Source organism: Nycticebus coucang, chromosome 9, assembly GCF_027406575.1.
Source record: "Nycticebus coucang isolate mNycCou1 chromosome 9, mNycCou1.pri, whole genome shotgun sequence".
NCBI classification, from domain to species: Eukaryota; Metazoa; Chordata; class Mammalia; order Primates; family Lorisidae; genus Nycticebus; species Nycticebus coucang.
Window position 1 is genome coordinate 105,024,311 of NC_069788.1, and position 24,641 is coordinate 105,048,951.

At 37.3% G+C, this 24,641-nt stretch overlaps 1 protein-coding gene across 1 annotated transcript; it reads left to right on the forward strand.

The window, feature by feature from the left end:
• Window positions 1-393: 393 nt before the first annotated feature.
• On the forward strand, window positions 394-11,064 carry DIO2 (iodothyronine deiodinase 2). The gene is given in 3 exon segments (XM_053602695.1): window positions 394-1,284; window positions 9,217-9,787; window positions 9,790-11,064. Coding segments are annotated over 3 exon segments (816 nt in total). The 5' UTR covers window positions 394-1,062; the 3' UTR covers window positions 9,813-11,064.
• The last annotated feature ends 13,577 nt before the right edge of the window (window positions 11,065-24,641 follow it).

The following is a 24,641-nucleotide window of genomic DNA, read 5'->3' on the forward strand; positions in this document are numbered from 1 at the left end:
CCTGCCCTCCAGGATCTTTTCTTTCCAAAACCTTTCAGAAATTAAGGATAACGATGATCAGAAGTGAGAGAATGACCCTATCAGTCTACACATTATGTTAAATTACTTTTCCCAAAGTTTGGGAGAATTTCCTGACAGCTGTCAAAGGTATTAATTTCTCTCTCCCTCTCTCTTTAAATCACAAAGCAAAATTCCACTGTCTCTCCCCCACCCCTTCCAAAAAAAAAAAAAAAAAAGTTGTTGAGTTTTGCTTTTCTATTCACTGCAGCCCTGGCCAAAGTAAAGCCCTCTTTCTCAATGACGTCAAGATCTCTACCAAGATTAGGCTTTCATTTCTCTATTGCAGCAATTAGCCAGGGAATGTATAAAAGGCTTCAGGGAGACTCACTGGCTGCAGAGAGAGGCACTTTGCACCACAGACAGATAGCAAGAAGGAAAAGCCAGAGGCAGTGAGGGAAAAGAGGAGTCAGTCGCTCTTGGAGAAGGGAGAGGGAGACTGGGAGAAGCCGCACAGAAAGTGTAAAACGGAGTAAAGAAAGAAAGAGAGAGAAAAAAAACTACCCTTAAAGCACATTTAAAAATCTCAGGCAATCCAAGAAAGAAACAGGCTACGTTTTAAAGAACATAGAAACAATGAAAAGCTAAAGAAAAAAATTTGCAATCTCTGCCACAGTCTCATAGGTGCTTGGAAGTGAAAGTAGATTTGCCTGTCTTTAACGGACTCTGACAGGGGTAACTGGATTAGGGACGGGTACGCCAGCTTTTTTTTTTTTTTTTTTTAAACATCTTAAATCCCGAAAAAAAAAAAAAAAAGCAGCAGCTCCGAATTGAATGAATTGATGGGCACACTCCAACTGCTGGGCTGGAGAGACTGGACTTGGTCTTGCCATTTCTGCTGCTTTGAAAAAGGAGACAACTTGGGCTTCCTTTTAATTTAGTTTTTCCCCTTCTCCCCCCACCCCCCAACCTCCCCCACCCCTTCTATCACCACCACCCCCTTTTAAATAAGAGGGTGAAGGGGAACCAGAGCGCACAAGGGAACTGACTCAGGAGGCAGAGAAGATGGGCATCCTCAGCGTAGACTTGCTGATCACGCTGCAAATTCTGCCAGTTTTTTTCTCCAACTGCCTCTTCCTGGCGCTCTATGACTCGGTCATTCTGCTCAAGCACGTGGTGCTGCTGTTGAGCCGCTCCAAGTCCACTCGGGGAGAGTGGCGGCGCATGCTGACCTCAGAGGGACTGCGCTGCGTCTGGAAGAGCTTCCTCCTGGATGCCTACAAACAGGTGAGCAGTGCTGAGGACTGCCTCTCCTTAGGGCACAGGGGCAAGGGCTCGCAGGTGGGGACTGGGAGCCTTGGGGAGCATTGTGGTGCGAGCTGCCTAGTGGCCTTGCTCAAATAACCCTCTGTTTACTTTGCACACCTGTCGCACAGGTTAGAATTGGGGAGTGACAGACAATAAACCAGGATGACTCTGTGTAACTAATAAGGAAGTCTCTGTAATAAAGGGAATTGATATCTTGTTGCAATTTTGGAGCAGAGGACATATCAGCAGGTGGAATCACTTTGGGAGAAAGTCAAAAGCTGTCCTGGGAGGGAGACTGCTGCATATATTCTGCTCCTGTCTTTTGCTGGAATTTTGGTGTTTTGCTTGGTGGGAGGCTATGTGAGGTGAGCTAGGAAAGACAGTTCAACGGGTGGGACGGAAAAACAAGAAAAGAGAAAACATTGCTGAAAACTCAGAGAGTTGACAAGACTTAATAAAATGGTTACAGCCAATGTGCCTGGTTTCTGGTAGCCGTAAGAGTTAATGAAAGCAAGCAACTGTGTGCCATCTCTGTTACATTAGTTCAGATTTGAACCCTTTAGAAGCAGTTTTCAGGCACTGAGTCCTGAGTTACTAAGTATCAATTTACAAAAAAAAAAAAAAAAAAAAAAGGATCTGAGGGCTGGCTGTCATAAATCCAGCTAAGGGAAGCCACATTTACTTTGTTTCTCAAAAATAAAATAAGTTGTCTTAGAAAGAGATGATGGGTCTGTGGTTCACTAATCTCCAACATGTGCCCTGAGCTTTAGAGCAGTGGCCTCCCTTGCCTGCAGAGATTGTGTACCAGGGGGCTGCTCTCTCAAAGCCAGAGTTGATGATTTTGTTTCTAAGTGAAAAATGCTGTTGTCCCAGCCTTTTTGCTGCTTGGGAATGTTGTGGAGCATTTTCAACTGTTTTGGCCTGTCCTTTGTCAATTTGTCCCTGTGCCCTATGGCCGTATGACTCCTGAAGGACCCCAGGTTTTAGAAGAATGAACTCACTTGGCAAAAGTTGCTATCAAAGCAGACAATCTTGGTTTTCCATAATAGTATAGGAAGACCTTGTCCCAGATGTCAGGAAAAGAAGTTTAAGAAAGATCCGGAAGCCAGGTGTGCAGTGAAGTGGCAGCACCTCAGGACCAGAGATGGGAATCTCAGAATAATAGAGGGGGAAGGGAATTCATCCCTCAGACATAAACACTAGAAAAATAAAGCCAGGCACCAGGAAAAGAAAAGAAGTAACTTGTGGTCACAAAGAATTTGGGGCAAGGTTGTTTCACTGAAAATAAAATGTTCAAGAAGAAAATATTGGTTGTGAACGAGGAAAGTTTGACTATAATACACATCTTTGTCACTGAGAGCAACTTGCAGAAAGTTTACATTTATTGCCCTAAAGACCTGAGAATAGCAAGAGCTCTTATTAGTATTATTAGGAAGTGGAATTTTTTATGAGAATATGAATGAGTATTCACATTTCTAACAGTAGAAACTCATTTATATTATGTACGTGGGGACAACTACAAGATGTGTTCAAGGAGATAGTAAATGGATAATTTTATTTCCACGAATGGATACATTGAATGTGAAATTTTTATGTTCTGTTTTTGGGGAAGGGAATTTGGGGGAGCATACAAGAATGTCAAGCGTATTAATAATCAGGAAGTCCCCCCATCTGTATCTGTCCTTTGTATATGTTAGCAGATAACATACAAACGTCAGTGGTTCGATATCAACATATTGAACTCTGACTCTGTTGAAGGTCAAATGACTTTTGCCTATAAAAAGAATCACTTCTTGGGAGAATTTTACTTATGTGCTTATAATATACCTTATATAAATATCCACTTTCATTGAAAAAAAGATGAAAAAAGTCATCTCTCACATAAACAGTGGAGGCTATAATGTTACCCACAAATATTAAGTGAAGTTCTTTCTCCCATTAAGCAGCCTATTGAAAATAAAGAGACACTTATAATGCCTCTTTATAAACATTATTATTTTTTTCACTAATATATAGTGTTCCATTGTGTTGCAATGTTTTGTTATTCATGTTCCCAGAACATTGGGAAGGATGAGTGATTTGGTTTTTTTCTTTTTGCATGTGGTTTATATATTCCTTTCTGTATTTCTTTGTCTCTGTCTACTGGTTTGATTATTGACCAAGTTCATGACTGATGTCATGTTTGCTTTCAATGATTTATATAACAGCTACCATGTGCAGAAACCACCCCCGGAACCCATATACCTAGAGACAAGACTAGACTGGGTGTGCAATGAATGGAAATACGGCAAACACAGCTTGAGCACAATCATGATCTCTTTCTGTCTTCAAGTGTGGCAAGGGTGGTGGTTTCTGTGGTGGCATTCGAGGGTCACTCAGAACCTCTCAATCAGGCTGACTCACTTTTTTCAATGCTGTTGTCATCTGCACCAGTGTGTCTTTGGGTGTAGCCATTTCTACAGCCACTAAAAGAGGTTCTAGATGAGATGGCCTCATAGTATTTCATAATCCTGACTTGCATTATTTTGAGGCTGCCACCTCCAGAAGCAAAGTTTTCCAAGACGAGGGGTGTGTACACATGTGATACAATTAGAAATGTGATTTTCTTATTTTTAATTTTCCTTTTTGTTGAATGTCAGACACTTGGGAAAATATTTAGAGAATGTGGAGTAAAAAAAAAAAATCTCTTGAGTGTTCCCCCCACAAGATGCCACATGGAAATAATAATAATAAAAAAGAACAAAATAAAAATCGAAATCAAAGCCTTCTTCACTAAAATGTTGAAAGGAATTTAAAATTAACTTTTTAGGGAGGCTTTTAAAGATTAGATGGTTTTGGTAGGAGGGTGATTCTGTGGGCAATTTTGATTGAAAATAAAGTCTGTAGGAACTGGTGAGAAATTTTGAGATGAGCAGATATTTGCTCTTTAAGCTTCTTTAGTCAGTATCGTTGCATCTGAACAGAATATCCTTGTGCTGGTGCTGAAAGACTACAAATGCGACCAAGGAGCAAACTGCCCTGTCTGGGAGCCTGGCCCTTACCTAAATGAAGTGCAAAAGTCAGCGTATAGCACAGATGTTGACAGGCAGTTTAGCTTCTGCATGGTTAATACCGCAGCGGCACAGAAAACATATTCATTTGAACATGCAATTTTGGTTTTGAAAGGGTCTCTTTAACATTCTCCTCCTCCTCTTCCTTCACCTCGAGCCTTTGACACTAGTTTCTACAATGGAAAAATGGCTCTTTTAAGAGAGAAACAGTCCCCAGAGAAAACAAAGCAGGCCACAGCCAGAGCTTGTCCATCACTTGGATAAAACATTGGGAAATGATAGGGCTCAGAGCTACATTTTCAAGGTACAAATTAAAAAGAGAACAGCCGAAAGGGAATTGAGCTGAGAGGAAAGAGTAGGTAGCCCATTCTTCAGCTCTGATTTATTTGGCCAGTTTGAATGTAAATGGTTAAATCTCCACTTAATGATGGTTTGGCCACGTTTCTAAGGACATTGATGTAGCTTGGTCGTTATGTCAAAGAATTTGAAACTTCCTGATAGTTAATAAAGCCATTTTCAGGGCTCTGGAGAGCAAGAAGTATGTGTAAAAATCTTTCTACCAAACACTCACTCTTCATTTTTATCATTTACTTAACTTTTCTATCATGAGCTTAGATGATGTTTTGTCCAGAAGCCTTTCTCAGGCTGTGGAAAACAAAAAACAAGGTTAGTAGTATATGCTCTATTCCAGCTTCTGCTTGATGAATGGCTCTTTTTTCCCCCTTGCCCTGCATTTCACAACCCACATGCGAAAGCAGCATTATCCTTCTCCCCGTGCACTGAACACTGATCATCACTGGGGGAATCACATTTTTATATGTCTATATATTTATATTCATGTTCCTGTTTATAAATACATTTACTGCAACATGTGAACTTGGCCCAGAGATGTGCCCATTGGAAAAATGCAAATACTTTATTTACTTGCTTTGTTGATGTTGTGTTGCTACTGATCGCAAAAAAACGTTCAGGAAGGACAACTGTAAAAGTGCAGATGAGAGAGATAAAGGTCAATGATGACAACATCACACTTTACGAAGGTCCTTTCTGATCCTTGCAGAATAAAGGGACCCTTTGGGAACATCGGAACTTCAAGACCAATTAGTGGAAATGATGCTTCTTGTGTTTGGGCATTAAATACTGGGCAGGGTTCTCTTTAGAGCGGCTAATGCTGGCAGGGAAAGAGGTACCGACCTAATTACTCTTCCGCAAGAGTAAAAAATGCCTTTTGAATGCCTCTTTGGCAAATATGTCTCATTAAGGACAAAAACCAAACACAAACCCTCTAAGAAGGAGAAATTAAGATGATAGGTAACTTGTGGCCAGGAGACTTTCTGTGCCACTGTGGGAAATTAAAACAAGGTTTGAGAGTACCAGGGGATCACTTGTTTTCGTAGAGCTTTCTTTCCTGCAGCCTAAATGTTATTATGGGACCAACTTTATTTTCTTCATCATTTTGGCTCTGTGTCAAGGAATGCTTTGCTCCTGGGGAGAGTAAAGAATCTTCCATCGTTGAAGACAATGGTGATTCTCCCTTTCTATCTCAGTGGGGAACATAACCCAGCGGACCAAGAAAGTCTCCATTTGAAACTCTGGTCTATTTAAAATTTAAAATTTCTTATGGTGACCAATGGGGAGATGAGAAGAAATGGTAATATGTTTTCAAATATATATATATATATTTTAGTTTAAAGGAAACTTTTATTTCTAAAAAAGTTTTTTTCCTTTATTTTAGCTAAATTGTCCTCCGTCAGGTCTTAGCAAAGATGGACAAATTTTATGATTAGCATCTGAAGCTTATAAAAGCAGACTACTGGTCTACTCACATTTGGACTTACAAAGGGTGGGTGTTTTCCTTCTTAGTTTTATTAATAGTATCAATCTTATTTATGCATTTTCTTTTACCTAGTCACCCTCATGGATAAGGACATTCATGTATGTTGTTCTAACCTACCGTAGGGTCCATGGCTACTCATCAAAATAAAAAGAATTGACCACATTTGTTTTATGCACTAACCAGCTGATATAGTCAAGGACAGATCAACAGCATTGAGTCTCTACAGGAGGGCTCTGGGATTCATATTTCCAAATGTGTCTGCCTCAGCGAGCTCATCCATCACCCAGATATGATTATGTTCATTTCAGGTCAAGGTTATTGTTAACTGTCAAATTCTTCACTCACCTAGGATTATAACAACTAGTATTTATTCAATAATTCATTCAACAAAGTTAAGAAAATACTTTTCACCCCATCAAAATGCTAACCCCTGTCCCCCCATCAAAAGACAATAATGTATTTGGTAACTATTCATATTTAATTTTAGAGTGACAGTGTTGTATGTGCCCTGAATTTCCTAAGGCAAATTAGTCTGTGTTTTAAAAGGAATTGTGTGGCTGAACCATAGATTGTCTCTAAGAAGGAGAAGAAGGTGCTTTAACTTTCCAGGAAAATTAACTGCAGGTAATAAGAGACTCACCTGTGACTTAGGCATCGGTTTAGATTATTTAGTTGAATAACCAGGAACAATGCAAGGATCAACAGATTGGCTGGAATGAAAGTCAGGAGGTTAAAAGCCCATTTTTTAAGGCCACCCAATTGTTCAAAGGTCTCAGAAATGATTCTAAAATGCAGATGTATGTTTTTACCTACCCAGAAATTTTTTGTATTTGTATAGCTCAGACAGTTTTTCCCCCTCCTGTGTACAGGTTGTTTACGTAACAAGAAGTCATGGCCACCAACTCATCTGAATGTATTTGGGTCTCTACATCACAGTATGTCAAGGAACACAGCACACACAATATCGTTAAAAGCAGCCCTCCTAGAATCATTACTGTTTTAAGTGAAACGGATGTAATTAAAGGGAATGAGCAGCACCACCTCGATCTTCAAAGTAGTGGAAAAAGACTCATTGATTAAAAGGCTTATAACATCTTTAAAATGTACACCTTTAAATCTGAAGTATATTTCGGAATCTCAAAGACTAGTGTCATTTATATGAAAGAACTCAGTTAAAAGTAGCTTATTAGATTTCTCTGTCTAGTGTGACTTGAGAATTAACCAAGTGATGACTGAAAACAAATGTGCTTACTTAAATCACTCCCACAGGTTCCTTTTCTAAAAGGGAAGATTATTACCATCAAGATTTCCTTTGGAAAATGAATAGTGCATATTTTAAACCTACCCTATTAGAAAGAGAAAGAACTTTAATTCTTATTCTACAGTTAAAATGAGTTATGCATTAACATTAGATAGAAGCTTCTGAATAAAAGCCCTTGAGTGTTTTATACCAGTTTGGATTGTTACATCTTTAACAATTCACTTCTAAGTGACTTCAATTAACAGCAGTGTTACATGTGAGTATATTTGTATGAGGGAAATAAGTCGATCCAGTGAGAAGTGTATTGTAATATTAAGACACTGTCTCAAAATCAATTGTACTGTCGTAAGTTGTTCCTAATGTTATTGGCTTTGATTAAACAATTCTAGGGGAAGACCCAATTGTATTCATTCAAACTGAAGTAATTGGCTCCTTTATTTTTGCCTGATTTTTATTGTCAATTTATAGATCCAAAGGCTGCAAACTCCCCTTCATTCTGTGTTCAATTATTTAAACCATGTGCAAAGCAGGCACATGGAACAATTTTCATCGCTAGCTCTTCTGCCTGAATATTTCATAATTCTGAAGAACTTGTTAATAACTTGTCTGGTAGAAAAGTACTTTTGTGTGTGTGACTTCCTAGATAGAAAGAGGAAAACAAATGGAAAATAAGGAATTAACTAAAGGTAGAATTCTGGAATAACTGTATGTTGTTTTTTTTTTTTTTACGGAAGTTGTGAGAGTCTATTTATAAGAATCATAAGAATCACAATGTAAGCAGTAGTGGTAGAAACCTCCAGCGAGGATGCCATGCTAAGCAGAGTTCAAATCTTTGCTCTGGATTATATATATATGTATATATATATATTCACACAGACTTGCCCAGGGAAGATGACGTTTTGTGCCACACGGTGGAGGGTGTCATCTTATAACAGCAATACATACCCATATGGCAATTTATAATATCCAAAGAGCTCTTCTCTTTCTTTTTTGGTGCATTTTGGCCTGGGCCGGGTTTGAACCTGCCACCCTTGGGATGTGAGGCCAGTGCTCAACTCACTGAGCCACAGGTGCTGCCCTCCAAAGAGCTCTTTTCCTTATGTTGTCTTCCAGTAGCTGTATGGGGAAGATAGACATCATTATACGCATTTTACAGTTGTCAAAGCTGAAGTACTAAGGAGGCTAAGCAGAAATAGTTCTTTTTATAAATCCTGGACCTCACATGTTTTCCAGTTCTGGCCAAGGACAGAACCCACTGGTATCGTTGGTCATCACTTATGATTAAATGGTTTAGCATGCAAGGAAATAAAGGTCTTGCTTGGGTATTTTAGAATTCAGAAAGAGGTACTATGTCCCAAGAAGCTGATAATTTGTCTTGAGGTAGACCATTTGTGTCTAACTTTTAAAATGAAGTCAATTAATCATTTGCTATATCATGCATGCTAAGGCTAAGTGTTGACATCAAAATAAGGGCAGTCAAGAATACCAGCCTCAGCTTAATTATGAAAAGAATTAACTCCAGTGCCTTCAGCGATGAAAATAATTACCTTCGGTGACTATACAGAATGGAGACTTTTGTGCTCTTTGGGGCTATTCTTTCCTGACATGATGCCTCTTTAGTCAAATCAATAAGTGTTTACCACATGCTCTGAAGGAAATGCCACATTCTCTCAGAGCCGATTATGTCAATTTAAAGTGAATGGAAGTGGCAATGTGTTTAATGTGTTATTTTCTCCCCCTGCCCCACTTTTTTCTGCCACCAGGTGAAATTGGGTGAGGATGCTCCCAATTCCAGTGTGGTGCATGTCTCCAATCCCGAAAAAGGTGACAATAGTGGAAACGGTACCCCAGAGAATGCAGCTGCTGGAGCTGAGTGCCACCTTCTGGACTTTGCCAGCCCTGACCGCCCACTGGTGGTCAACTTTGGCTCAGCCACCTGACCTCCTTTCACTAGCCAGCTGCCAGCCTTCCGCAAACTGGTGGAAGAGTTCTCAGCGGTGGCTGACTTCCTGCTGGTCTACATCGACGAGGCCCACCCTTCGGATGGCTGGGCAGCGCCTGGGGACTCCTCTTTGTCTTTTGAGGTGAAGAAGCATCGAAACCAGGAAGACCGATGCGCGGCAGCCCACCAGCTTCTGGAGCGTTTCTCCTTGCCGCCTCAGTGCCGAGTTGTGGCTGACCGCATGGACAACAATGCCAACGTAGCTTATGGGGTGGCTTTTGAACGTGTGTGCATTGTGCAGAGACAGAAAATTGCTTATCTGGGAGGAAAGGGACCCTTCTTCTACAACCTTCAAGAAGTCCGGCATTGGCTGGAGAAGAATTTCAGCAAGAGATGAAATCTAGATTAGCTGGTTGAAGGTATGATTGTAATAGAGCTTATTGTATTTAAAACAAATTTATGTAAAGAAGAGGAAATTAAGAACTGAATGCATGTTTCAACCGAGTCCCATTGCTTTACTGAAAGACAGGAGTTTAACTGTCAGAAGAACATAGATGTCTAACATCTCCATACTTCTTTCACCACTCAAATGGCATGGGGCTAAATAGTAGCCCTGTCACTTCTCTTCTTAGTGAAAAGATCCCAAGATGGAGAGGAAGCAACCCTGACTGCATGTGTTCATTCTGCTTTGAGAAAGAAGTTATACAGCTGATGCATGCTCTGGGACCAGAAGAAGACTTACCTGAATAATTACTATGTTAGGGAATCTACTGTTTATATTCAGATAAAGGGTAGTGCCTTGGCTTTATTCAGCATGGATAGAGCCCAGCTGGAAAATTCCCAAATATTTACTTATAATGAGTCCTTGCACCCAGGCCACATGGTTAAGACCTTCCTATTTAATTCATTCTGTTTCTAGCCATCTAGTGCTCTATGTGTCTACATAGCCCAGAATTCATAGGTATATTTGTAGATACACATAATCATGAATGACCCTTAACCTGGAGAGTGAGAATCATCATCTGAAATCTGAGGGTTACTTTCTAGGCAGGCAGAGAAAGCACTGGAAAATAAAACAATATGAAATTGACAAGCTAGGAAAGAGGAATCTGAAAGATTAGGAAATGTCATAGAGGTTCACCTTGAAGCTATAGAGAGCGTGATTAACTTTGTAGCCACAGAAACAGAGAAACATATACAGGCCAGAAAAAGAAAAAGCCCAGCTAAAAGTAGCGTAGAGAATACACATGTAAAGACAATGCATTCATCGTACTCTACGAGATTGAGGGAGAAAAGGTGACTGAAAAAATGCACTTAAATATTAATATGTGTGAAGAGAGTTTTTTCGTGGAAATAATTGCTTTTTGAAACACAAACGTGGTATGTATATTTTTAGTGGGTTAATTATACCACATGATGCCTATTAAAGGAAAAACCAGTGGGTGCAGTGGTGCTAGTCTGTTCCTCTCTACTGTTACAATTATCACGTGTCCCTACTCATTCCTAATCTCATTCTCTACAGCAGTGTTCTGTCTAAATGCTGAGCTAAAGAGTAAAGATGTGCGTGTGCTTGAAACACACACACTCAGTTCCTGTGGGAGGTAGGTGCCCTGGCCATTCAGGTGACCATTCAGCTACACCCTTGTTTTCCTGCCAGAGTAGGCAAACTATCATGACACTAACATGCAAACAAAAATGCTTCCTTCAGTTGCAAAATAGAAGAGACAGTTAGTTTGAGATGATTCCCATCAATGATTTGGGAGGCTTTGATATAAAGAAATCCCCAGTGTCATGAAATTTTTATTGACATTTGAATTTGGATTTGTGTCTTCCCTTTGTCCCATTAGCTGAGGTTTAATAATCTAAGGCCCTGTAGTACATTATTATAATGATATCTTGTACTAGCATGCTTTTTAAAAATAGACACTATAGTTTTTACCTATAAGTAATGATGTATAAAGATCATAAACCCCCAAAGAGTGGGCCAATTGATTTTGTATCATATATATATATTTTTGTAAACTTGAGGATACTATCAAACCACAGTTTATGGTTGTATTTAAAAGTTTAATCAAAGGGTATGTCTATTCCATCAATAACTAAACATGAAATAAAACTAATAATAAAAGATAATCTAGAGTTGAAAATACCTTTTTAAACTAGTTGCCTCAAATAAGAAAAATTGGTAATTGGGTTTGCAAGAACCAAAAGTATATTGTCTAAAAAAATCAGAGCAACATTATCGGTCATACCACTAGTTGAGTTGGTATTATTTTGTAGATATTAAAGCTCCATCGTGACTGATTTTTTTAATGGTAACATCTAAGCTTTCCAGTATTTTAAATCCTATTAAAAAGTATCCCTAAAGAAACAAAGTGAATTTTGAAAATTAAAAGGTTACCTAATGGATATTGGGAAAATCATTGAAATAAATTATAGGGTGTCGCCATACATGGGGAAAAATAGGAAATTCTAGCTAAATGTATCTTTATTTACAAAATATTCACTACAAAATTTTACAAAGAGGTGGCCTAGAAGTAGAGAATATTTTGTAGATATTTTATAAACTTTTGTATGACTATTTTGTAAATAAAGGCACATTTATCTGTAATAGCCTATTTTTCCTATGTATAGCAACTTTGGCTTTTGGGACCCCCTTATTTCAGACTCCTTAATTGTTAAACTCTATAGTCAAGGTTTATCAGGGGCCACCATTGATTTTTATCTTCAAAATGATGTTGAGATTTGTTATCTCATTTGCTACATTTTCTTGTGGAACTTAGAGCAGTAAAACTAAAAAAGACATTGATTGCGGTACACTCACAGTGCTGTCCTCAAACTTCCCCTTTGTTCTGCATGTATGATAATGGAACAGGATGTCAGAAAAGCTGGTGGGGGGATGAGATTTGGCTAAGGCAGTGCTAATTGTCTGGGGAAAAGGATGGTGGAAAAATCACCCAGTTGTGCTACATTTTTTGAAGAAAAAGAAGGTTGGGTGTGTGTGTGCAATTCTTCTCCCTGAGGAGATAGTCCAATGGGGAGTAGGCTAACAACCAGGGAGAAAGATATATTAAATAGAAAATGCAAGAGTTTCTGGAAGAAAGGCTATGGAAAGGCAATGAAGAAAGAGAAAGAAGAAAACCCAGGGATCCTGCAATATATAGAATGTTTCGTGTTATCAGGGTTATGATAAAGCCTGTAATTATGTAACCTATTTGTCTCAACATAAACTTATCATTTCTTGTGATTTATCTTTTATGAAATTAACAAAATCATCATTTGAGAAAGAGGAAACTCACTGTTTAGCTGATATGTTCAAAGAAATGATCAGATTATCAATACCCACCCACCTATCATGCCTTTTATAAAATATGTTCCTTTGAAATATTATAGTTCTTATTCTCACAAGGGAAAATTATTTATATGTGTATATCATATAGAAAACTGTTGAGTCTTTTTCTTAGTCCCTGACCATGCTCCCTCCATAGGCTGTGTTTACATGGAACGATTGTTTTAGCCTTTTAAGCTGCATTAGCTTGTCTATTATTGAAATAATTTCCAAGAAATTTTAGATATTTTCATAGCATCTAGATGCATTCAAACATTTATTGTTTGAAAGGGTATGGCTTGGAACTATTCAAAACTCACTTTATTGCTTAGAGAAAATATTAGTAGCATCAGCAGTGACTTTCTTGAATGGGCCTGAGTGAAATGCCTGCACAGTGGTGAAGTGTTTCATACAGTGATTAAATTGTAACTGTCGTCCGTAGTAACGGTTACTGCTTTGGATAGTGAAGTGAAAGCCTTTTAACTGACATGACTTTCTACATGTTTATTTAGGATCTCTGGATCTCTGGTCCTGTGTCTTAATTTCGTTCATAGATTTGTCCCTGATTTTTGGTAATAACTTGGAAATGGTCTATTTAATTAAATTTTTCCACCATTAGTCAGGAAATTCTTAGTCTTTCATCAAGGAGGGAAGAAAACCCCCCCCTTTTTTTTTTCATTTTGCCTGAGTGTATTTTACTATTTGAATAAAAATTATGAAATATGGTGAGGTCACACATGGGTGCTTTCTTTCTGCCTAAAGTACCAGAGAGCAGGTTAAAGACAATATCCATGCCTTTGGGAAAATTTCCAGGTAGATGACCAGGTGCCTTCGGCATGTCCTATGGGCTATGTCCATAGCCAGAGGAATTTACTGATTTACAGGACTTCCCATTACGTAAATCGTAAGGGGATGAATCCGGACATTTGTTCCACCTGACCTCTGACTGATGGCTTGGAAAATAAGCTTCATTAGAATCACATGACCATTGCAAAGGGAAAAAAGGTAGACACTGATTTCTGTCCCACTGAAGAATTAATGAAAATATTTACCAGCACTTAGAGCTTTTCAGAACAGGCCCAATGTCATGTCTCTCAACCGTGGAGATTGACAGTAAGCCTTTTAATTTCAGGAGATTGTTTTTAATGATATTGCCAAAAATCAATTAAAGTATATTTCTTTAAATTCCCACTTCCTCCTTTACCTTAAAAATAGGAGCCAACCCCACTCTTCATAAATATTCCAGAATGGGGTGAATGTTCCAATCTCTGCTTGGTGGTTGGCACTACCTTGGTTGTGTTACGAAGCTCCTGTGAAGGGAGGGAACCGAGGCTTGGAAACATCAGCAAGTTGTTAACTGGGAAGAACTAGGCCCGAGGGCTCGGTCTACTGATTTGGAAAGAGTTGACAAAAAAGCTTCTCTGACGGTTACTGAGTGACTTTAGGATGAGCAAAACATCAGGCCGTTTCCTAAAGCCTTATGTTCTGTACAGCAGCAGAAGTATGGTCTCCTACTTAACAGACCCAGCTCTGTTCCAAGGTGAGCCTGAACCAATAGAAAGCAAACATGTACAGATATCCAAACAAGACTGCTCATGCAAGTCGGGGCTTGTTGCCCGTCGTAGGCAGCAGCACCAGAGCTCCAGGGAGTTTATTCAATATTTACTGAGACTTCGAAGACCCAGCAGATGTTTAATGAAGTCACTATTTTGGCTCAAACCCCCCGTTTCTCCCACCTCCAAAAAAGCAAACAGGTAAACACATAAATGAAAGAAGCCCACAGAAGGGGATGGGAAATAAATAAAATTTTCTCAAGACTTCTCCAGGCCATGTCACTGGTCAGTGTGGTTTTTATGTCTGTTAGGATTGGGGGATGTGAAGAAATAAATATCCAGTACTTTATAACCAAAGCAATTAAAAGATATTGGGTAGAGAATGTTGGCCAGTTTTGTTTAGTTTTGCATCACATTATCACCGGGCTCACTGGCCCCAGTAATCGGGCACCCGACGAGGGAGACAGAGATGTGCAGAGTTGACCAGTGTGCGAATGATAACTGCTGACGAAAGAGTCATCGACTCAGTTAGTGGTTGGATGTTGTCACATGAGTTTGTCTCTCCCCATCTTTGTCTCCCTAGCAAGGAGAATACTTGGGACGTGATGCTAAGAGTCCTGGGTAAATGTGGTGAGAATGCATGTGCGCCTATCTCTGCTTCTCAGTCGCAGAACAAGAAAAGCTCTGGAGATTATCAGTAGAAAGAGTGTTATTACATTGGTGCTGAGTGGTATGTGTGCTTTTACAATTTGTTCTTGTATTTTAATAAACTTTGAATAAAAGAATACAGCTACTCTTTGGTTCTATTTGTTTATTTTTGAATTTCTCTCTAGACCTTGCCCCAGGCTGGGACACGTTCATGGTTGACAAGGGAAAGAGAATCCATCATTCTAATATTTATTCCTTGGTATTTGTGGGCAAAGTAGCCAGCACTGCCAGATTATTTTAATCTCATGCTGTGTGCCAGAGTCTTCAAGGAAATCAAGACAAGTTAAAAGAAAATATTCAGATACTTTCCATATTTATGAACAAGTTACACTCAGAATTCATGGAAAGGGGCCTGTGTAAGAGACTGTGGAGCGAATTCATATAATACTTTGTTAGATTGACTTCTCAGGTTTTTTAAGTGCAATTACTCAACTTTCCAGGAAGTTGGTTAAAACGATAAACACACACACATAGTATATACACACATATATGTTATATTAATGGTAGTGTGTGTGTCTAAGAAAAAAAAACATTCAAACACATTCATATCAAGCATTTTCCACTAAGAGAAGATATAAAGGATACGAATATAATATGGAGGCAGTGGCCTATTAATGACAAGGAATATGTTTGCAACATGATTAAAGTATATTGTTCCTGAAAACAGACAACTTACCCAAAGTATAATATTAGTATCTCTTTAGACTCGGAACTTGTTCACAATTTTCTACATTCGATAATTTTATTAATATGTACAGTGTCTTACCTAATATTCTGGAATTTTAATAAAAAATTTTAAAATCATTACTTTGACAGCTATAGGTTGAGTTTCTATCCTTGGCAGAGCCCTATGTAAGGTACAGTGGAATGCGCAAAAACAATATAATTTAACTCAGAAAAATATGGCATCATGCTATGGTTTGAATGTCCCCTCTAAAGCTCATGTTGAAATGACATTGCAAATGTAACAGTATTGGGAAGTAGGATATTTAAGAGGTGATTTGGTCATGCGGACTCTTCCCTCATTTGTGGGTTACTGCCATTATCATAGGCATGGGTTGGTTGTCCTAGAACTGGCTCCAGATGAAAGGGGAAACATTGGCCTTCATTTCTTTGTCTCAGGTAATCTTGCCCTACCTTGCTGCCTTCAGTTCCATGTTATGATATAGCAGGAAGCCCCTTTCCACATATGGCCCTTTGATCTTGGACTTCCCAGCTTCCAGAACTGTTAGCCAAAACAAATCTTCTATCGTTTAAAAATTACCTTATCTGAGGTATTCTGTTATAGAAACAGAAAATGGACAAAGACATTCCCTTAAGGAGCCTATTGTGAATTCATCAACACCCTGCAAGTGACAAACTCAAATTAGTCTAAGAAAAAAAGTGGACTTTATTGGTGGATACGTGTGTAACCCAACCCTGTGAATGATTGGGATAAAGCTTGCCTCAGGAACAATGGGACCTAGGGACTTAGAAACTTTCGTACTTGCTGGGTCCTTTGTCCCTGTCCTTTTCTGGGTGTCAGCTTTTTCACACAAAGTTTCTCCTTTTATTCTGGGTCATTTGGCCAGGGGAAGCTCCAGTATTACATTTTAACTATAACACGATTCAGGTGGAGTTTGACCCAATTCACAGGGAAGGGCATGGATTGGACCCACTTGTATAATGGCCATAGGGTGGGTGTTACCAGAATATGGACAGCAAGAAAGGCTGAGAATTTATAGAAGTCTGAGAAGTGAACTCAGTGACTTTCTTAAAAAAATAGGTTCTATTTCTTTAGAGCAGATTCCGATTGACAACAACATTGACAGGAGTGTGCAGAGATTAACCATATACCTGCTGCCCCACACAGGTATAGCTTCCCTCATTATCAACATCTCCCCCCAGAGAAGTAAGTACATTTATTAGGACTGATAAACCTCCACATCATAATTGCCCAAAGTCCATAATTTCCATTAGGATTCAATCTCAGTTTTTACATTCTATCGTTTGAACAAATGTGTAATGATGTGTATGCACCATTATAGAATCATACAGGGTATTTTCACTGCTCTAAAAATCCCGTATTCCATATATATGCATCCTTCCCCACCCCAACACCTGACAATCATGAATCTTTCTACTGTCATCATAGTTTTACCTTCCCAGAATGTTACAGAGTTGGAATCATACATACAAAGTTTTTCAGTTGACTTCTTTCACTCAGTAACACACATTAAAGGGTCTTCCATGTCTTTTCACAGCTGGATAGTGCATTTCTTTTTGGTGCTGGATAATATTACACTATCTGGAAGTATCACATGTTATATATTTATTCAACTACTGAAGGACATCTTGGTTGCTTCCAAGTTTGGGCAATTGTCAATAAAACTGCAATGAACATTTGTGTGCAGTTTTTGTGTAGACATAAGGTTTCAACTTTTTGAGGTAAATACTGAAGACAGCAATTGCTGACTTGTAGAGAGAGAGTGTTTTTAATTGCATAAGAAATTGCCAAACTGTCTTCCACTTTGCATTCCCATCAGGAGTGAATGAGAGTTCTCCATGCTACACATCCCCACCAACATTTGTTGTTAGTGTTCTGGATACTGTAAATAGGTGTGCTATGGCATCTCATCGCCGTTTCAAGTTTCATTTCCTTGATAACATGTGGAGCATCTTTTCATATGCTCGTTTGCCTTCTGTATATGAGCTGTCTGTTGAGATCTTTGGGGCATTTCTAAATCAAGTTGTTTGTTACCTTGTTGTTAAGTTTTAAGAGATCTTTGTTTATATCCTTTATCAGATGCATCTTCCACAAATACTTTCTCCCTGTCTGTGACTTGTCCCCTCTTTCTCTTGACACTATTTTTCATGGAGTAGAAGTTTTTAATTTTAATAAAGTCCAGCTTATCAATTATTTATTTCATAAATCAGGGTATTGCTATTTTATCTAGAAGGTCATCACCCTAGTCAAGGTCAGCTAGGTTTTCTTCTGTGTTATCTTCTGGGAATTTTACAGTTTTGAATTTTACATTTAGATCTGTAATCTATTTTGAGTTAATTTTTTTTAAAGGGTGTAAGGCCTGTGTCTAGATTCTTTTCATTTCTTTGTTTTTTTCTTTTTCTTTTCTTAGCCCGTAGATGTCCAGTGTCTCCTTAATTCTACACTATTATTTGTTTTAGGGTGATGGAGGCATAAAACTTTATAATCCTTGAAATGTAGAGTGGTTAATAGCCAACTCTGAAATTATAACTGTATGGTTAATATCTTCATTCTTAATATCTTAGTTCCAACACTTAGGAGCTAAGCCTTGTGAACTTGGAACAAATTAGATAACCTCCCTTTGCTTCAGTTCTTCCTGTACCAAAAGGATGATAATAATGTACCTCTTAGGTTTTTGCAAGAATTAAATAAAATGCATTAAATACTTTAAAAAAACAAAAAAAGAAAAGACTATCTTCATTCCTTCTATTGCCTTTGCTCCTTCATCAAAGATCAGCAGATTATATTTTTGTGAGTCTGATTCTGAGCTCTCTAGTCTCTGTTCCATTTATCTGTTCATGTACCACACCATCTTAATTATTGTAGCTTTATATTAAGACTAGAGTTTGGGTAATATCAATTCTCTGTACTTCTTCAATATTGTACTGGCTATTATGTGTCTTTTGTCTTCTTATATAAACTTTAAAATCCACTTTTCCTAATTCACAAATTAATTTGCTAGGATTTTGATTGGGATTACATTGAATCCATAGATCATGTTGAGAAGAACTAAAATCTTGACAATATTGTGTCTTCCTATCCATAAACATAGAATATCTTCATTTATTTAGTTCTTCTTTGAAATCTTTCACCAGAGTTTTATAGTTTTCCTCATATAAAGTTTTATATATATTTTGTTAAATTTATACCTATTTTTGGGAGTTGTTGATGTAATGGTATTGTGTTTTTAATTTCAAATTCCTATTTCCCTTGTTACTTACTTGTATATAGGAAAGTAACTGACTTTTGGATATTAATGTTGTATCCTGCAGCCTTATAATTGCTTATTAGTCCCATGAAGTTTTAAAAAAAAAATTTATTCTGGGGAGGTGCCTGTGGCTCAGTCGGTAGGGCGCCGGCCCCATATATCAAGGGTGGCGGGATCAAACCCAGCCCCGGCCAAACTGCAACCAAGGGATAGCTGTTGTGGCGGGTGCCTGTGATTCCAGCTGCTCGGGAGGCTGAGGCAGGAGAATCGCTTAAGCCCAGGAGTTGGAGGTTGCTATGAGCTGGGTGAGGCCACGGCACTCTACCGAGGGCCATAAAGTGAGACTCTGTCTCTACAAAAAAAAAAAAAAAAATTATTCTTTTGGATTTTCTACAAAGACTATCATCATATGATCTACATATCAAACCATGTTATTTGTCTTTCTAAATCTGTATACTTTGTATTTTTTTCTTTCTTTTTCTTTCTTTCTTTTTTTTTGTGTGTGGGGGTCTCATTGTATTAGCTAGAACTTCTATGTTAAAAGGAGTAGTAAAAAGGGATATCCTTGCCTTGTTCCTGATCATAATGGGAAAGCTTCAAGTATGATTTTAACAGTAAAATTTTTTGTAGATGTTCTTTAACAGTTTGAGGAAGTTACCCTACATTCCCATTTTACTGAGTGATTTTTCGTTAGTGAATGTTGGATTTTGTCAAATATCTTTTCTGTATCCATTGATCATGTTTTTTTGTTTGTTTGTTTGTTTAGCTATTTATGTGATGATTTACATTAATTGATTTTTGAATGTTGTATACTTCTTTTTATGCACTGTTGTATTCAATTTGCCAATATCTAATTGAGGAATTTTACATTTATGTTCATGAGAGATATTGGTTTATAATTTTCTTTTTTAATGTATTTGGTTTTTGTATTAAGATAATGCTGGCTTTATAAAATGAGTTAAAAGTATTTCCTTGGTTTCCATCTTCTGAAAGATATTATAAAGAATTGATATAATTTTTTCTTTCAGTATTTGGTAGACTTCACATGTGAACACAAGTGACCCTAATGCTTTCTGGTTTGGAAGGTTATTAAATTTTTATCCAATTTCTTCAACAGATACAGGCCTATTCAGGTTGTCTATTCCTCCTTGTTTGAGTTTTGGCAGATTGTGTCTTTCAAGGAATTCATTTTATCTAAGTCATCACATTTGTGGGTTAGAGTTGTTTGTCATATTTCTTTATTAACCTTTTGATGTTCATGAGATCTGTAGTGATGCCCCTTCTCTCATTTCTGATGTTAGTATTTTATGTCCTCTCTTTTGGTTTTCGTGGTTAGCCTGGTCAGAGGCTTATCAATTTTATTGACCTTTTCAAAGAAGCAGCTTTTCACATTATCAATTTTCTCCCGCATGCTTTTTTCAGTTTTATTGATTTCTTATTATTTATTTTCTTCTGCCTATTTGAATTTAATTTTCTCTTCTTTTTCTAGTTTACTAATGTGGAAATTTAGATTATTGATCTAAGATCTTTACTCTTTTCTAACACATACATTTAATTTCCCACTTTCACTGCATCACACAACTTTTAATAAGATATGTTTTTATTTTCACTTAAACTATTCTTAAATTTCTACTTATATTTATCATTTGACCCAAGTGTTGCATGGAAGTGTGTTGTTTAACCTTCATGTATACTGGGGTTTTCCAGTTAGTTATCTTTCCATTGTGGTCTGGAAGCAGACATTGTATGCTTTCTTTTCTTTTAAATTTGTTAAGATGTGTTTTATGGCCCAGAATATGGCCTATCTTGATGAACATTATAAGTGGTCTTGAGAAGAATGTGTATGCTGCTGCTGTTGGATGAAGCAGTCTACAGATGTCAATTTTGGACAGTTGGTGTTGAGCTCACCTGTGTTCTTTGATTTTTTGTCTGCTGATCTGTCCATGTATAATAAAGGAATGTTGAAACATTCATCTACAGTAGTGAATTCAGCTATTTTTCCTTGCCATTCCATCAGTCTTTTCTTCATGTATTTTGATACTATCAGGTGTATACATGTTAAAGATCTTTATATTTTCTTGAAGGATCAACTTCTTTATCATTTTTTACCTTTCTTTTTCTCTGATATCTTTCCTTGTTTTAAAGTCTGCTTTGTTTGAAATTAATTCTGGTTTCTTTGCATTCGTTTTAGCATTGTATATTTTTATTCATTCATTTACATTAACTGTGTATTAATATTTAAATTAAGTGTCTCACATAAAATATCTGGTTGGGCCTTGTTTTGTGAGTCCCTAACAATCTCTGTTTTTTAATTGGTATATTTGGACCATTGATTTTCAAAGCGATTATTGACATCTACTATGTGTCGTTCTTGTTCTTTTTTCCTATTTTGGTCTTTCACTCTCCCTTGGGGTTTTATTTTGTTGATTTCTCTCTCTCTCTTTTTTTTTCTAACAAAGAGTTTATTTAGGAAGAAAAAGTAAGTTTAGAACACTTCCAAAGAGAGTTAGATCCCTCCCAAATAGTGGGTCCTTCTTATGATGGACAGAAGGTGAGAGAGACCCCTTTTGTGGTTTTAATTGTATATTTTATATGATTCAATTTTATCTTCTATCTTAGCATATCAGTAATTCTTCTTTTTCTTTTTAAAGTGGTTGCTGTATAATTACAACTAATTCAAATCCATGTCAAATAATATGGCACTGCTTCACAGGCAGTATGAGTACTTTAAAATAATAAAATAATTCTAACTTCTCTCTCCCATCCTTTGTAGTGTTTCTGTCATTCATTCATTTACAAATAAGTGCACATGAACATACATGTACATATGTGCACGAGCATATATAGTTAATACATCTTTGCTATTATTTTGAACAAAATGTTATTTGTTATATTAGTTTAGAATAAGAAAAATTAAAAAAAAATTTATCTTCATTTATTCCTTACTTCATGCTCTTATTTTCTTTATGTAGATCTGAGTTTCTGACTTGCATTATCTTCCTTCTTTTAAAGAACTTTTTAAACATTTCTTTCCAGGCAGTTGTACCGACAACAAATTTCCTCAATTTTTGTTTGTCTGAGGAAGTCTTTCTTTCTCCTTCACTCTTGAAGGATAATTTCACAGGCTACAGAGGTTTAAATTAGTTTTTTTTTTTTACTAAGAACTTTAAATATTTCACTCTACTCTCTTCTTGCTTGCATGGTTTCTGAGGAGTCAGATATAATTCTTATCTTTGTCCCTTTATGGATAAGGTGTTTTTCCCCTTTTTTGCTCTTTTCAAGACTTTTTTCTTTTCCTTTGATTGTCTATGATTTGAAAATAGTATGCCTAGGTGCAGTTGTTTTCTGTTTGTTTTGTTTTTATTTATTCTGTTTGGTGTTTGCTGAGATTTCTGGATTTGAAGTTTGGTATCTGACATTAATTTGGGCAAATGCTGTCATGATTAGTTCAAGTATTTTTTTCTTTCATCTCCTTCTTTTGACATTTGAATTATACATATGTTAAATTTTTTGAGTTTTGGATATTTGGTGTTTTTTTAAATTTTATTTTATCAAAATCTTTATTCTCTCTCTTTTCTTTAGTTTTGGAGTTTTCTATTGCTATCTCATCAAGCTCAGAGATTTCTTTTCTCATCTCTGTTCACTCTACTAATAAGCCCATTGAAAGCGTTTTTTATTTTTGTTACAGTGTTTTTGATCTCTATCATTTCTTTTTGTTTCTTTGGTATGATTTCCATCTGTCTGCTTACTTTGCCCATCTGTTCTTGCACATTATTTACTTTATCCACTAAGGCTTTTAACATATTTATCATAATTATTTTAAAATCCTGGTCTGATAATTCCAAGATCCCTTCCCTGTTTGCTTCTGATGCTTGTTTTGCTTCTTCAAATTGTGTTTTCTACCTTTTAATATGCCTTGTTAATTTTTTTCCCTTGCTAGCTGGACATAAGGTATCGGGTAAATGGAATTGCTATAAATAAGCTTTTGGTAAGGTGTGGAGGGAGGGAAATTGCTCTATGTATAGTTTTATGATTATGTCTCAGTATTTTAGTGAGCCTCCACCTCTGGACTGTGAACCTTACAAGTTTTTCTCAATCTTCTTCTCCTCCCTTAGTTAGGACAGAATAGCTAGAATTGGCAGAAGTATTTCCCTTCTCCCAAGCGGAGGGCTAGAGCTGGCTGGAGGTGGGTATTTCTCTTTCCTGAGGTCATTTTGGCTCTGATAACATCCCAGCAGGTTAGGTTCTGGTTAATAGTTTCTGTTGCTGGCAGGCCTTGTTAAAAGAACAGAATGCTCTGTTGGTCCTTTTTGCTTCCTCCTACAGGGAGCTGGAGGGGATTTTTCCGTGATATTTACTGTGAGAACTTGGTCAGCCTCCTAGAAATAACACCTACAAAATTATGGGAGTCCCCCATTACTAGCTCTTGCTTGGCTCACACTGAGCCTTTAGTAATTTATCAATTATAGTTCAGTTTTTCCTGCTCAGGCAATGGCTCCTGCAGTGTTACCCACTTATGAATCTCTTTTTCTGGTAAGTTGTAGTTCCCTGTAGTTGCCTGTCTCTCCAATGTTGGGGATTTTTGTTCTGTGTTCTAACCTTTCTCATGGATTAAGAAGAGTTGTTGATTTTTCAGTCAGTTCTACTTTTCATTTGTTGTTAGAATGGAATATAGCACTTTTCCAGCCCCATATATGCAGAACTAGAAAGCAGAAGTCTCGGTGGCCATTAGGTTTAACTTTTCTAATGACAAATGTTAAATAAGAATACAGAAATATCTTGATTAATTGTTAAATATATACAGTTAATGAGGAAAAAGTTCAGAGGAAGGAAGGTCCATATGGTTAGAATTCTCAGAGGTGACTTGTAGAGGATAAAGGGATACAAATTAACCTAGAAGGATGGGCAAGATTTATATGGAGAAGGACTGTTTTCCATTTAGAAAGTCAATATATATTTACCAAATATCCATTAGTTGTGACTAAAGAGGTCAAATCAGTCTAAAAGCAAAGACACTAAAATATGTCAACCAAGCCTTACGTGGGAGAATTCAGTTCAGTAAAAGTTAACAGAACTGAGGCTATAAGCTGTCTTTTACCTATTTTGTATTCCTCCCTCTTTTGGGTGAGCGGACATTTAAATAACTAAAATACAACCACCAGTGTATGTTTTGAGTACTTGTTAGTTCACAAATAAGTCATTAGTCATTATAGGCACTACATTCAGTGGGAGTGCATTCAAATGATATAAAACAGAATTTCCCACAATATGAGTTTACAGTCTAGTTAGTAGATTAAAAATCTAAACACGAAGACATCGAAGTGTACCACGTGTAACTGCCAAATGTACGGAGTCTTAAATCTGGAAGTTTTGCCATATAGCCCCATCAACAGGACCTTTAGAAAACACTGAGGAAGACAAATAGAGAAAAGGGTACTTAGAAAATCAGGAAAACTTCTAGCTAGCATCAGTCCTTACGATATTCCAGGAAATTATACAATACAATTCTTCAGGATAATGCATTGTATTGGTGCATTCTATAAAGGTATTCATGATCCTTTTCTAGTTTCACGTGGGTGAGGATTCACTGGGGTTCAGTCACCTTTGTTAACTGTTACAGCCTTGATTTGTGCAATAGCCAAAAAGAAGTGAGGGGAAGAAGTCTAAAAAGTACAAAGAAAAAAAAATACCACTTTGAAATCGG